Here is a 16,282-nt window from a genome sequence, read left to right as displayed (position 1 = left end):
GTTTGCTTCTTCATTGAAGTCAGTATATCTCTTTGATTCTGCCAATACCTCCACCGGGACAAGTGCTTCTGTGCCGTAGGCTAGCCGAAAAGCTGTTTCTCCCGTAGGTGTCACGCCCTCCCAGCCGGTACCCTATCTGGAATACCCGAGAGTGTGATCCACCGAAGATCAGGTATCGAGTGATCAACCTCCCACATAAACAATAACATAATCATGAACAATCATAACAAGAGTGCGGAAGATAAATCATAGATCCAATATGAAAGAATGAATCATAAACGAATCAGAATAATAAATATAATCGAGTATCAACGATGTAGTGAAGCAAAAATCCCACTTTACATCCAGCGGAAAAGTAGCTCTTAAAGAATAAACTAGACAAAATCTAATCCCGTGCAGTCATTGGGTAACTAAATTATTCTCCACTTTATAGACGACATCCTTGTATGTATAGATCTCATAAATAGCACAAGGACGCTTCCACTCAATGGTCGGACTAAGCATCGTACGGAGCATAACCACTCGCGGGATCTTCGAGTAATTGTGGTAACCGCAATCACCTTCCTGGAGATATGTCTCTTCGCCTTGCGCTTCTTCATAGGGACCGTCATAATACTCGGTACCTGCAGGATAGTCTAACAACATTGTACAATAAGGAATGAGTTTCAAAGAAACTCGGTAGGCGTTAAAATCCATAATAACATAAATGGCGAGTTCCGAACAACTTGCAATATGATATGAGACAAGCAATGAATGAATGAATCTAACTCTTGGATGCTGGTCTCTATTGCGACTGCTTTAAGTCATAGCACCGTACTTCTTTAGGAAAGTCCACTCACATCCTCAACCATTTAAGATATCTTGGATTCTCTCACGGATCATTTCACCGGTCTTGAGCAGCCGATTGGTAATGGGTCCTTCATCCCTCAGGACAAACCTTGGCGGGGGTTAAGTCAACACACTCTCTCACAACCATTTGGTATAAGTCTTGCGCATGTCGGGTAAACCTAGCCAAATGCAAGTCTTCTCTTGGTTACATCAGTCGGATCCGATACTTCCATTCCTCGTCCCCGACGATCCTTTCCGGTATCCTTCACACTAGAGTCAGCGTATCCTATGGCCCCGACCAACTCGGACTACGGACTCATCAACCCTATTGATCATCCACATATGGTAAACGGGAAGCTCTCACGTCCTCTCACGGGTTGGTTACCGGTCTTAAGCGCCCGTGAGCCCAAGTCTAACCATATGCAACCCTACCAATAAATGGCCCCCACAATGTGATTCCTGTCCTCTCACGGGTTGGTTACCGGTCTTGAGCGCCCATGAATCCCCATTGCTACCACGGGTCGTTCGATCTCAATACCCCTCCGATTAGGGTCCGACATACAGGACATCCTAGCCAAACACTACTAGACAATCCTAGATATGTCATCCAACGTTTAGGAAGGTGTCCGAGGGCATCTCCGGAAACATCCCATAATATTCCCGTAGTAGTCCAAGGACGAGTGTCGAAAGGACACCTCTCCTTTCCAAACCATCGTAAGCATACACATGCATCAATTCATATCATCACATATATGGTAACTACATATATGGAAAGAAATCGGTATTACAATCACTTGTATAACATTGGTAAGTAAATCATACATGAATCAATTCAATATGAATAAGTAATGCTCTGTAATCAAGTTATGCAACGTAGTATATCATTGTAAGAATCTAATTTAGGAAACATATTCATGATATTCAAATATAGAAACTAGATTCATGCTATCTATGTAATTAAGGAAATAACCATCCTTACCTTTATAACTCGCAAAAGGATCCTAAGAAATCAAGTAAGATCTTGGCAAACTTGAGAAGAAGGTCCTAAACAAGTATATACAACATATTAGGAAAGATCCCTAACGAAATATATCAAAACATCCGAAGCCAATTCTGGTTCTGTACTCATTGGTCGGTGGATTGGTCGGTGGTCCATCGACCAATCAGTCGACCAATGCGCGTGCCTATAAAATCGGTTTTAAGATATGAAATCCATTTGGTGGTTCAAGGGTACTAATCAAGGGGTAGACTACATCGTAGTATTCTGCTATAGGGGACCTCAAAACACTAATCAAATCAAGGTATCAAGATCCAAATTAGGAAACAAAAAGTTACCATAATTAACTCAAACATGGATCTTGATGAATTTGAAATAGAAAACAAGGACAAGAACTATAGGAGGATGGATCATTGCTTTCGGTAATGAAACATGAAAACATGCATAGGTCTTCATGGAATAAGGCTTAGAAGCATAAATCTAAATAAGGAATAAAACCTACCATATATGTAACTATCATGCATCATGAAGAACACATAGTAAGGTGAAGAGAACAACTAGAATTCTATGGATTATGGATCATGGAAAGAAAACAGAGTTCCGACGAAGATCCGTCAAGAAAACACCAAGGATGCAAGAGAGATGACTTGCGAGGTCTTTGGTTCGTTCCGGGGGTTTGGAGGCAGCAAATCGAGTGGACTCGAGGTTGGACTTAAATAGAGCAAGAATCAACCTAATTGCCAAAGACGACTCATTGGTCGAGTGGATTGGTCGCTGGCCCCGACCAATCAGTCGACCAATGCGACAGAGGCCAAACGGGATTGAAGGTCCGATCAAATCCAAACCTAAAGGGTTTTGCACACAAGTCAAGTGACTTACCTAATAGGTAGAAATGCCTTCAAACCAAGATAGAGAGCACTCCAAGTCCATCAACTAATTAGATCTTCATCAGGATTCAGTTTCCATAAATAGAACCTCATCATCAACTTTCATGGATTCAAAGCCAGACACCAAGTCCTCTACTGGGATGGCCCAAAGCTGACTTCTTACTTTACTTCGGGTCATCGGACCTACAAACAACAAGGTTTCCGGGTCAAGGTTAGGGCTGGGTTTCACAGTAGGAGTTCTAGCCGTGGTGCTATATGACCAAAGGACGCTTGGTAATTCTTCCACCCATTTGGTTCGGCTTCTGACATGCTCCGTACTTCGTCTATTAGATCAAGATTACTCTTCAAGCCTTCTTCGTTTGCTTCTTCATTGAAGTCAGTATATCTCTTTGATTCTGCCAATACCTCCACCGGGACAAGTGCTTCTGTGCCCTAGGCTAGCCGAAAAGGTGTTTCTCCCGTAGGAGTTCTAGCCGTGGTGCGATATGACCAAAGGACGCTTGGTAATTCTTCCACCCATTTGGTTCGGCTTGTCTCCAAGCGCTTTTTTATTCCATCCAGCAGCGTCCGATTGGTTATTTCAACTTGCCCATTGCTCTGCGGATACGCCACGGATGATGTTCTATGCTCGATGTGATATCTTTCACAAAAATTCTTGAAGCCGGCTCCGATAAATTGCTTTCCATTGTCAGTCACAAGGATCTTTGGGATTCCAAATCTGTAAATGATTCTTTCTTGAAAGAACTTTTCCATTTGTTTCTCAGTAATGGATGAGAGAGGTTCGGCTTCCACCCACTTAGTGAAATAGTCGATTGCCACGACCAAATATTCTCTATTGTTGGCGGCCTTAGGGAGCTTTCCCACTAGATCCATTCCCCACATGGCGAAGGGAATCGGACTGGAGACAGATGTAAGAGGGACAGCCGGAGTCTTCGGAACAGATGCATGAAGTTGACATTGCTTGCATTTTCTGACATATTCCACGGCATCTTTCTGAATAGTCGGCCAATAAAGGCCTTGGCGTATTATTTTATGGGCCAAAGCTCGGCCTCCCATATGCGCTCCACATATTCCTTCGTGTACTTCGGCTAAGGCATATTGAGCTTGAGAAGGGCCAACACACTTTAGAAGAGGCTGTGTGACTGATCTTTTATAAAGTTGTTCTTCAATAATGGTGAACTTCGCTGCTTGATTTTTAACTGCCTTAGCCTCCTTGACGTCTTCCGGAAAGATATCATTCTTCAAATATGCTATAATTGGGCTCATCCAACTAAGCTCTTCTTCAATATCCATCGCCTCGGCCTCCCGAATGCTAGGAATTTCTAACTGTTCAATATAAACGGCTGAGCCTAAGGTCGAATATTTGGATAAAGCCAACTTGGATAACTCATCTGCTACTTCATTTTCCTTTCTCGGAATTTGCTTTATCTCAAGATGATCGAAATAATGGCGACAATCATCAATTTTGGCTAAGTAATTTGCCATTCTTGTTTCCTTTGCCTCGTACACGCCACGAACCTGATTCACGATCAACTGCGAGTCGCTTCGGACTTCCAACTCTCGGACTCTTAAGGCTCGGGCAAGTCTTAATCCTGCCAGTAGGGCTTCATACTCGGCCTCATTATTAGAGGCTTTGAAGTTGAATCTTAAAGCATAATGAATAGTGAATCCATCCGGGCTGATAAGCATTAGCCCTGCTCCACTCCCCGAAGAGTTGCTCGAGCCGTCAACATGCAAAGTCCATAACTCTGGACTGGGTGAATTTTCTACTCCCAAACTAGGCATGCTATTCTCAAGAATAAAGTTGGCAAGAACTTGTCCCTTTATGGCCGGACGAGTTCTGTACTCAATTTGATATTCGCTCAACTCAATAGCCCATGTGACCATTCTTCCGGCTAAGTCTGGTTTCTGTAGTATCTTCTTCAATGGGAAGTTGGTCAAGACTACAATTGGATGAGCTTGGAAGTATGGTCTGAGTTTCCGAGATGCGATTACAAGTGCTAAGGCTTGTTTATCCACGTCCGGATATCGTGTCTCGGCATCTATTAAAACATGACTTATGAAATAGATAGGGTTTTGTGACGTACCTTCTTCTTTTACTAAGACCGCGCTTACTGCCGCTGGAGAAATGGCTAAGTATGTGAATAATTGTTCTCCTGTTGAAGGTCGGGCTAAGAGAGGTGGAGTCCCGAGCTTCTCCTTCAACTTCTCGAACGCTTTCTGACATTCATCGGTCCATAAGGTATCCTTTGCCTTCCCGAGCTCTTTAAGAGCTTTGAAGAAAGGCAAACATTTCTCACCCGATCGTGAGATAAATCTATTTAAGGCTGCTACTCTTCCGGTTAAGCATTGGATGTCTCTAACCGTCCTTGGTGACTCCATCTCGAGCAGGGCTTTGATTTTCTCCGGGTTTGCCTCAATTCCTCTTTGGGATACCATAAACCCAAGGAATTTTCCGGAAGAAACTCCGAAAGCACATTTCTCCGGATTTAGCCTCATCTGGTATGTTCTCAAAGTATCAAAAACTTCTTCAAGATCTTCCAGATGACTTCTTCGGACGATACTCTTTATGAGCATATCGTCTACATATACTTCCATATTTCTTCCTATTTGGTCTTTGAAGACTTTGTTTACCATTCTCTGATAAGTGGCCCCATCGTTCTTCAACCCGAAGGGCATTACTTTATAAAAGTAGCTTTCTCGATCCGTCATGAAGGCCGTATCCTTCTCGTCCTTGGGATTCATCATAATTTGATTATATCCCGAATAAGCGTCCATGAAGCTCAATACTTCATGTCCTGCTGTAGCGTCGATCAAAAGGTCGATCCGAGGAAGTGGATAGCAATCCTTTGGGCATGCTTTATTCAAGTCTGTGTAATCTGTACACATTCTCCATTTGCCGTTGGCTTTCTTCACCATGACTACATTCGCCAACCAAGTTGGGCATTCTATGGGTTTTATAAAACCCGATTGCTCTAGTTTCTCCACTTCGGTTCTGATGGCAGCATGTTTCTCGAGCGAAAAATTCCTTCTTTTTTGGATCATTGGAATTGCATCGTCCCTTATCCATAAGCTATGTTTTGCAACTCTTCGATCTATTCCGGGCATGTCTTCGGCCAACCACGTGAATACATCTAGGTTGTTTTGGAGAAACTCGGTGAGTTCTTCCTTGAATTCCGTAGGTTGTTCGGACCCGATCATAGTCCCTCTCTCGGGAAGATCCGGATGAAGTTGAATTCGCTCAAGCTTTTCAACTGGTTCGGCTCTCTGCATAGCTTCTTCATCCCGGTCATCCCGAATTTCAATACTCATTGTATTGCCCGATCTCTCGGCTTTTTTGACTTTCTTAAGATAATTCACATAACATTGTCTGGAGAGTCGCTGATCAGAAGAGCACTCCCCGACTCCCGCTGTGGTTGGAAACTTCAACTTCATATGTGTTGGAGAAACCACCGCCCCTAAGGCGTTAAGAGTTGGCCTCCCGAGTAAAACGTTGTAAGCTGAAAGGTCCCGAACCACCATGAATGTTGCTTGGACGACTGCATCCCGAGGGGAGGTCCCGATCCTTAGATCCAATTGGATAGTCCCTTCGGATATGGCGGACGACCCGGCGAACCCATATAAGTGAGTCCCGCATGGAGTCATCATCTCGTCCTCAAACTTCAATTTCTTAAATGCTTCATAAGATAGTAAGTCGGCGGAAGATCCCGTGTCCACAAGAACTCAATGAACTTCTCGATTTGCCAATTTCACTTTGATAACTATAGCATCGTCGTGAGGAGAAGTGACGCCCTTGAGATCTTCGTCGGTGAAGGTTATTGGATCTGGGCATAAGTCATTTCTTTGTTTTCTTGGCAATTGCATCGATCCAACGAACCGTGCCTTTTGCTTCGCCTTCTTAATGGATTCTTCCGTCGGATTTCCCAAAACAATGTAAATGGGGGAAAACTCCTGAGTGTCGGGTTTCTTCTCGGGATTCTTATCTGCCCTCTCGGGACTTTTGGATCTGAGTCTTTTAGTTGATCTAGGTGGGGACTTCTCTCGATCTTGTCGCTTCTTCGCGAAGATATTTTTCAAGTTGTCCCTGCTCGGATGAGCTTCTCGATCTCGATCTTTAGATTTCTGCACTCATCCGTATGGTGACCGTAGTCTTTGTGGAAACGGCAATACTTTGTCATATTCCTATCTTCGGGTCGGGCTCTTATCTTGCCCGGCCACTTCAAGTTGTCGTTACTTTTGATCTGTAATAGAATTTCTGACCTCTTAGTATTAAGAGGTGTAAAGTCTCCATTAGCAAGTCTTTCTTTCCAAACTCCCTTTTTGTCATCTCTTGCCCGAGCATTTGAATTTTGACCTCTTTCTCCATAATTCTTCTTTTCCTTTATGCCTCTCGTAGACTCTTCCCGGGCTTCGATAACTTCAGCAACCGTTGCTTGTTTTTGGCATTTCTTGAGAAGTGCTCCATAAGTCCTCGGCTTGTCTTGGAGTAATACCTCGAGCAAACGTCTTTGGGTTATTCCACTCCATAGCGCATTGTACGCCACTGTATCATCCAATTCTTCAACTTCAATAGCCACTTTATCGAATCTGAGAAGAAAGTCCCGAACGGACTCATTTGGTTTCTGCCTGATGGCAAAAAGGCTATCTGCTGTCTTCTTACTCCCGATGCAACTTCGGAATCGGGCAATAAATTTTCTCCCGAGTTCTCGAAAGTTTTGGATGGATCTTGGCGGTAGGCTAGAAAACCATTTTATCGCCGGGCCTTTGAGAGATGCCGGGAAAGTTCGGCATAATAGCTCATCTTCTCGGCCAATAACAGCCATGACCGATTTAAAATAACTAATATGTTCTCGAGGATTGGACTTACCTTCATAGGGAGTGAATGTCGGCATGATAAAGTTCGGTGGAAGAGGTGCTCTCATGACTTCTTCTGAGAAGGGTTCTCTATCAACCACATCATAGTCGTCATCGAGGTCCCGATCATCAAGCCGTCTCTCCATGGCATCTAATCTTCTCCCGAGACCATGCGCCTCTTGACGCTCTTGTGGAGACCGAACACTTCCGAGATCAGAATATTGGGAAGTTGGTCCATGAGAAGATCCATATTGACTAACCGACCCTCTCGGGTTATTAGATCTAGAATGGCCTCTTCCGTGGCTTTCTCCTTCTTGCTCCCGAACTCCTTCATTTATGCGCCCTTTTCTAGGTAAATCTTGAGTTTGTCTAAGCCCAGCCAAACGGTGGAACACACTTCCCCTCGACCGATCCTCTCGGGGACGTGGCTCTTCAATATGCACTCCTTGAGATCTTTCTCCAACTCGTTCGGCTGGCCTTCTTGGTATTCTGGGATTTCTCCTTTCTTCATTCACCGGCCGTTGCCTATCCCGAGTCTGACGGACGGCTTCACGTCTTCGTCCCTCTTGGGAATTTCTGGGGGGTCCGGATGGTACCCCGATCTGATGGACTAAGCCTCGAACAACTCCTTGGAGTTCCAACATTTGTTGTTGGACTTCTCTTTGCATATTCTGCAAATCGGCCACTGTCGCTGGAATTGGAGGTTGACTCGAACCGCCTTCTCCAAATGGAGTTGGAATAGTTAACGGGGGATTCTTCGGAACTCCTTCTTGACCTTCCTCTGGAATAGGAATTTGTCGATCTAGAGAAGGGAGAGCTTGTTCTTCAACATGTCCGTTTTCTGTCTCCCTTTCTCTCGCTCGAGTGAGAATTTGAGAACTTGCCACCTGAGGTGTGGTACGTCTCGTCATGACTTTTTGTGACGTTTCCCACAGACGGCGCCAAATTGTTGCGTCTAGAACTTCTTCGAGAGCCGGATATTGAGATGACCACCTTAAGAGCTCTCCAACCAAGTTGGAATAACTGGGATGCCTGCACACACAAAGAAAGCAAGAACGGTCCGGCCTAGTTTTGGCCGGGGAACCGCCTCCGACGCTCAAATCAGCCTAGGTAACAATAATGGTTCTTGAGAGAGTTCTCAAGAACGTAATGAGTAAGTACTCAGATGAAAGTTCTCGTTACCTTTCTCCATGTTGGAGGTAGGTTTATATAGAAGTTACCTGGAGGCGGCGATTCCTTAGATTCCGGATCGATAGTTGAGGAGTGAGTGGAGTAGTGGAATAACGGCTCCTTCTTTGTCGCACCTAATAAAGCCGTTATGCTAACTCACCTCCTCAATTCTCGGAATAGATATGCTGAGTGTTTATGCGTAACTAACTCTTCTTGACTTACTCAAGAGAGTCTTCTGAGAAATGCTAGAGTTGGATATAGACATATATTTTTCCCAAGTGTGGCACTTCTCCAACGAATAAATGAACCTGCCCAAGAGGGAGGTGTCTCTCTCGAATGAGGCCCTCGGGACCTTCTTCAGGGATGAGGTGAGCCATCCCACATGGGAGGTGTCTCTCCCGAATGAGGCCCTCGGGTCCTTCTTCAAGGAAGAAATCAGATAACCAAGAGAGGTGCATTTGTCCCGAGTGAGGCACTCGGGACCCTTTATGAGGGAAGAGATGCACCAACCCGAGGGAGGTGCATCTCTCCCGAGGGGGGATACATCTCTCCCGAGGGGGGTGCCTCTCTCCCGAGGGGGGGGGGTGATCAAGACCTTATTTCCCCACAACAGAAGGAATGTATAAAATAAGTTAAATAAGAGATGAGTAGATAGATCACAAAATCAAAACTTTGACCCGTGTGTATATGTACCTTAACCAATCAAGTGCATGCATGTTTGAGAACCCAAATTCAACCAACAACTCCCTAGTTTCAAGGTCAATTCTTATATGTCCAGCCTATCATCCCTCTCTCCACAAATGAAGAGCAATCATTTATCTAAGGTCAAGAGGACTTGTGAAGGTGGAAGAAATATAGACTAGAGTTGAAATACATATATGGAGATGGTAACATTGAAGCACCAATTTTCTTTTCTTTTCTTCCTTTTGCCAAAAATTAGCAATTTCATACTCTTTTTTTTTTTTTTTCTTTTCAAGGTGATAACACATCTCCCAAGAAGCAGTCCAAGACATATCCTACACCCGTAACATGTCTCTCAAATAACTGTCTATCTAAGCGTTGCGGTGGCCTTTGTCCCTAAGCCCCAATTGTGCAATGTTAACCCAGTGAGAATCCAAAAGGCTCACTCAGTGGCATTAACTACGAAGACTCACAACTACAAAGACGATCTACTCACAATGCTTTTAACAATCCATATCACCTTCGGTCTATTCAAGAGATCACACGACTTGGGAGAGTTACCAATGAAGTATTAGCATATAAACCATATAAATCTCCACATAGTGAATCATGGTATAGTAGAGGTGGAACAGATTAGAAGAGATTTTTTTTTTTTTTTTTTAATGAAAGAATAATGGCCTCTATCATATCCTTAAACAAGTGGCACTCATGAATTTCGCCTCAAGAGGAAATCTAGGTGGATTCTAATATGTTGACTGAACAAGAAAAATTGTAGTCTTACTTGAAAATCCCTAAATACAATAACTCAATAGCAAGGTTTAGTGCTCAAAGGGTGGGTTGCATAGTCAAGGTTAAAGTGATTCACATACTCATCTGATATTTAGCAAACTCATCATTTCAAAGAATTATAGATGAACACAACTAAAACATGAAATACTAAATAAGATCTAGAGATTTAATGTCATAACTTCCTTCTATTTTACTCTACTAACTAGACAAATAAGCTTCAACCACTAATAAAAAGTTTTGAAATGATTTGAAGAATTCTGGTTTTGAAAAAATTTCAGCATAGTGAGTCTTATCCCATAGAAAGAAATCTTAGCCATTCACCCCCAACTTTATAAAGGGCATTGTCCTCAATGCAGCGAAAAAAATCAAAATATTAAATGCATGCAATGGGAAAGAAAAGTAATCAGATGTAAAGTAAAGTGAAAAAGACTCCCTTGATTCATAGCTTTAAGAGTGATGTAGTCCAAATCCGTTCCCTTCTTTTCATTCTCCTAAAAAAACAAATTATGGAGAAAGAAACAAAAAACATCAAACCTAAAAAAATTAACAATTGAAAAATCAAAGAAGCAGTAAAGAAAAACTTTGGGTTGCCTCCCAAACAGCGCTTGCATCATAGTTTGCAGCCGAACTACCCCCAACTTTAGGTCAAAGATAAGAGTGACTTCTAGGGGTCGAAGCCATTTCCAAAGGAGTGATTAAGTTACTAGCCATGGTCCTCAATAGGAGATTTGTCAACAGATATAGGTGATAAAGCTTCTAACTGCATCTCACATTCAAAAATTCCTTTATTTTCTGCATTTGTCACACCTACCAAACAAGCCTCAACTGGATAGTTTATTTGAAATACCTCCTTTGTACACCTCTCAATAGAATCAATTCTAAAGCAGTTATCTGATTCATTTGAAAACTTGATGGCCTTGAATACATTGAATGTGATCTTTTCATATTGTACTCTCATAGTAAGTTCACCTGTTTGAAGATCAATCAAGGTCCTCCCAGTCGCCAAGAATGGCCTACCAAGAATAATGGGTATGTCTTGATCTTCTTCTATATCCAATACTAAGAAATCCGCTGGAAATATAAACTTGTCCACTTTAACCAAGACGTCTTCAATGATTCCCCTTGTATATTTAATCGACCTATCTGCCATTTGAAGTGATACCGTGGTAGGTTTAACTTCTCCAAGGCCTAGTTTCCTGAAAATAAATAGAGGCATTAAATTAATACTAACACCAATATCACATAAAGCCTTATTAAAATGAAAATTTCCTATGGTGCATGGTATTGTGAAACTCCTTGGATCCTTTAGCTTAGGTGGAAGCTTCAGCTGCAAAATAGCACTGCATTCTTCTGTCAATGCCACAGTCTCATAATCTTCAAGTTTCCTCTTGTTAGCAAGAATGTCTTTCATAAACTTCACATAACTCGGCATTTGTTTCAAAGCATCTGCAAAAGGAATATTAATATGCAATTTTTTAAATATATCAAGAAATTTAGAAAATTGCTTATCTAGTTTCTGGCTTCTGAACCGCTGAGGATATGGAATGGGTGGATTATAAGGTGGTGGATTGTCTGGAAACAAATTTGGGTTTTGGTTTCTCCTCCTCCTTAACGTATTTCTCTGCATCTTTTTGCTCATCATGAACCGCCTCAGAAGAGGGTTCAGTTACTACAGCTTTCTTGAAAGGTTTTTCTAATACTTTTCCACTTCGAAGCTCAATAGCATTTGCATACTCTCTACGATTTGTCTCAATATTACTAGGCAGTGATCCTTTTTGCCTTTGATTCATCCCATGGGCGAGTTGCCCCATTTGTACTTCCAAATTTTTAATGGGTACAAAAATATTCTGATTGATCATCTCTTGCTTCTGCATAAATTGTGAAGAAACTGTAGCCATTTTTTCAAGAGCATCTTCCCATGGAGCTTTCTTTTGAAATGATTGAGCCTGTTGATTTTCAGGTTGTCTTTCAGTATCTTGGTTGTTTTTCCATCCAAAATTTGGATAGTTTCTCCACCCTGGATTGTATGTGTTGGAATATGGATTGCTCTGTCGGCTAAAGTTCCCCACATATTTTGCTTGTTCTAACTGATTTTGCTCAAAAGGATTAGCCATTTGACATTCATTGCTATAATGTGTTCCCTCACAATAGTTGCATATCACAATTGGAGGTTTGGTGCCTTGAGTTGCTAACAACCGTACTTGCTTTGTTAATGCTTCAAGTTGGACGGCCATGGCTGTCATGGGATCAGTTTCATTCCTCTGCAAAACTCTTTTTGGGGCAACTCTATCCCTTGGCCTTTGATATGCATTTGAGGCCATAACATCCAAAAGATCAAAAATTTCTGTTGGATCCTTATTCATGATTGATCCTCCTGCTGCAACATCTACTATTGTTCTTGTGGAATTAGATAGACCATCATAAAAAATCTGAACTTGCCTCCATTGCTCTATTCCGTGGTGTGGACATTTCCTTAGCAAGTCCTTGAATCTTTCCCATGCCTCAAATAGTGTTTCCGAATCATACTGCAAAAAAATAGAAATATATATTAATGAACTAGCAGTCTTAGATGGTGGAAAGAATTTTACCAAAAATTTTTGAGCCATTTGATCCCAAGTAGTGATGGATCCTGGTTGTAGAGAATGCAACCAACTCTTAGCATTGTCCCTTAATGAGAAAGGGAACAATCTCAATCTTATGGCATCATCAGTAACGCCATTGCTCTTGAATGTGTCGTAAATGTCCAAGAACCCATCAATGTGAAGATTTGGGTCTTCACTAGGCAATCCAGAAAATTGATTATTTTGCACCATTGTAATGATAGCAGGCTTGATTTCAAAATTGTAAGCTGCTACAGGTGGACACCTTATAGCTGTCCTATTATCTCTCACAGTTGGTGCAACATACTCTCCTAGAGTCTTGCGCCTTGGTGCTTCAACTTCAAGAGGTGGTTTATTATTATCAAGATCCATTGCTCTAGAAGTGGAAGATGAATTTGTTCTATCTTTCTTTGTTTTTGAGTTCCTTCGACAAGTTGCTTCAATTTCAGGATCAAAAGGAAGTAAATTATCGTTTCCTCCCCTTCTCATGCAAAATCAGTAGGACGTGAAAGATCTCCAATTCACAACTATAAATAAAATAAAATAATTGGAAAGAAAAAATATAGAAGAATTCAAATTAAAACTAGCAGTAACTGATATTGATATCAATCTAATAGTCCCCGGCAATGGCGCCAAAAACTTGTTGTGAAAAATAACAACGCAAGTGCACGCTGTCGTAACAAGTAATATAATGATAAAAAAAGATCGATCCCTCGAAGACTATAGATTAAGTACCAAATTAATTATACTAATTTTATTTGAACAAATAATAAGGAAGATAATTATTCTAGACTATATTGCATTTTGAAAGTTAAATTGAGATTATTAATTGCTAAAGGCCTAGGGGTCAGATTTCACCATAACTAAGCATTCCCACCCTTTTCTCCTTCTTTATAATTTGAGAAATATTTTCCTGATTCATAGTCGAGATTCCCTTCCCTATCTACTAGTCTCTCTCGAGTACTAATAGAAATTCCCTCAATTGCTAACCCACTATATTTCTATGTGGATTACAACAACTGAGAAATCATTAAATTCTATGGATTCCCATGTAACAACTACACAAATCATGTAAGTATATCTCTATCCTACATGTAATTCATGGCTTTTACTCCAATGAACTAAACACATAAATCCCCTCTCAGTTCATTATGATTAACAAATCAGTTGATTAGTGGCCAATTAATCAAAAGCATGAATAATAGAAGTAAAAACTCAATCAAAGGAAACAATATTCAAAATTATATTGATGAATTCAAGAGTGGGAATTCATAGATAGGCTACATCTGATCCCTAGTAAAACTAAATTAGTTCATACTAAACTAAAAACATTATAGAGGAGTTCAAGAACATTGAAAGAAGATCAAGAAAAACTTATTCCCAAGCTTCAGATCTCCAAAGCCAACCAACGTCTCCTGGTTCGATCTCTTTGCTCGTCCAAAGATCCAAGAAGGTTCTCCCTGGTGTTCCAAAGCTCCCAAAAACGTCCTCCTCCTCTTCCTTGGCTTTGCTATCCTTTTATGGATTAATTAAACTCAAAGTTTGAATCAAACTCAGAGTTCTTATATGACTTAACCAAGGAGTGTTTTGATGTATAAATCGGACTAACTTAGAGATCTCCAATTCATAATCACACCGTTGGATTTGAAGATCAAGCCGTAGTGAAGCTCTCCTCCAAAAATCGGCTCGATCGGACACCATATCACCATCCGATGAATATCTTGATCAAAACTGGACAGAGACACTCAAAAACGGGATTTTTCTATCTTTCTTATTTGAATTGAATTCTTCTTCCTCTTTTCCATTCTTTGATCAAATCCTAAATAGGAAATAAAACATAGAAGCATGCAATGACTCATTCTCTCTATGTTTTAGACTTGAGGTAGGACTCTTGCAATAATACCCAGATTTGATTGATAATTTCCTACACGTAAAAGTAATAAATCTTGATTAGAATTTGTTAGGAAATATATAAAATCACCAAAATTATAGAAATTAAAGGAAAGAGTGCAACATATTCATTTTCATATTATATTAGGGTAAATTGATATAAACAATTGTAAAATACATGGAAATATAGTAAATTAATCATATAAAATAATATGCATGAAATCAACTTATCAGTACCCTATCTGGAATACCCGAATGTGTGATCCACAGTCTTGAAGATCCAGTATTCAAGGAAATCAATTTCCCACATTTACAATAATATAATCAAGAACAAGATTAAATCAAATATTAACTTTATTAATGAAAAGATCAAGATAAGGTTCAAGAATACAATCAGAGTGCGGAAAATGATACCAATAGACTAAATCAAAATGTAGAATGAGGCGGAAACTCACTCCACAGTAGCAGCGGAAAAGTAGCTCAAAAAGATTACAAACGGTTTCCAAAAGAAAGAGGAACAAACAACTAAGGTCTCAACGAAACTAATAAGGATAAAAAAGAGGATGAGACGATGTCCCCTCGCTGGCACACAAGTGCAAGAGTAGAACTACTTGTGATAAGTATCAGTCTCATATTGATAGTCTTCATCGACGTAGTCACCATAGCTAGTACCTTGAATACTATAATAATTGTTGATGCGTCCAAAATCTGCTCAGCCCTTGGATCTCCACGTGATGTCCTGCAAAACGAAAGCGTCAGATGTGGCCCGACTGCTGGGGTCGGGAGTCCACCTCCGAAGGCTAAGTCAGTTGATGAACTTAATCACAAACGGCTCTGCTAGAAGCGCAGAGCTAAGGAATGAAGAACTGGGAAAGGTGATCTAGATAGCAGATCGCGGATAGTTTAGGTCTATCAGTATGTATCTGAACCTGAGTCTCAGATAGTATTCTTCTTGATCGATTGATCCGTCGCCGTCAGTTTGAGTCTGCCATCATCAGGGTGATTACCCTAATCCATAAGTAAGATTAGGGCACGCTTGTAGCCGAATAAGCTTTCTTCTTCAGCAAGCCATCTTCCGGATCCGGTTCGCTCGGGAGCGATTCGGTTTTCTCCGTCTCGACCGGGGTCGAGGGTCGGACCAGGTATGAACCCGGTCGGATCATAAACTCTCCATATCATGAGCCCCCACACCAAGCGTTCGGTCGATCCCGAGGGCTTGGTTTTGAACTGGGTTTGTTGTCAGGTGATGATCTCTGCGTGCTTCATTAAATGTCATATCACATTTAATGCGGTGGTCACTTTTCCTCGAGCGTTGTGAGTGTAAGGCCATATATCTCGTTGCAGTTGATCTGTCGTGGCTCACGTCATCCAAGCGACTATTTCCGAACGCCTATTTCGGATTCGTGAGTTCAAACTTTCAAAACGACTTTCAATCCTGATCGTTGATTTTGAATTAATCTCGATCGTTCAGATTCCCGAACACTCGTGCGGGAGTTTTAAAAGCGGTTCGTTGTCTTCGTAGGTTTCATTCTTCCTGTCTGGAATTTGAACCTTTGTTGTCTGCTTCGCGCCTTCCTACCCTCAAG

General features: G+C 41.4%; 1 protein-coding gene and 1 non-coding gene across 2 annotated transcripts; one reads left to right on the top strand and one right to left on the bottom strand.

The window, feature by feature from the left end:
• Positions 1-10,909: 10,909 nt before the first annotated feature.
• LOC149019801 (uncharacterized) lies at positions 10,910-11,638 on the bottom strand. The gene is made up of 2 exons (XM_089150965.1): positions 11,517-11,638; positions 10,910-11,402 (listed from the first exon to the last, which is right to left on the bottom strand). Exons 1-2 carry the CDS (start codon positions 11,636-11,638, stop codon positions 10,910-10,912), a joined length of 615 nt encoding a protein of 204 aa, XP_089007091.1.
• A 1,019-nt stretch (positions 11,639-12,657) lies between these two features.
• On the top strand, positions 12,658-12,764 carry LOC149019800 (small nucleolar RNA R71). Its single transcript, XR_016172597.1, has one exon. It is a non-coding gene; the product is annotated as a small nucleolar RNA R71 (small nucleolar RNA).
• Positions 12,765-16,282: the final 3,518 nt, after the last annotated feature.

This window comes from Hakea prostrata, chromosome 3, assembly GCF_041222555.1.
Source record: "Hakea prostrata isolate BN-2017 chromosome 3, UWA_Hpros_2, whole genome shotgun sequence".
Lineage (NCBI taxonomy): Eukaryota > Viridiplantae > Streptophyta > Magnoliopsida > Proteales > Proteaceae > Hakea > Hakea prostrata.
Note: the sequence above shows the minus strand (reverse complement) of the source record. Positions and strands in the feature narration are given on the sequence as shown.

Excerpts from the sequence above, each read along its gene's own strand:
- LOC149019801 (XM_089150965.1), bottom strand. The coding sequence starts at position 11,638 with ATGCCGAGTTATGTGAAGTTTATGAAAGACATTCTTGCTAACAAGAGG. Across the intron at positions 11,403-11,516 it reads CAGCTGAAGCTTCCACCTAA|GAAACTAGGCCTTGGAGAAG; the intron begins GCTAAAGGATCC and ends ATTTATTTTCAG.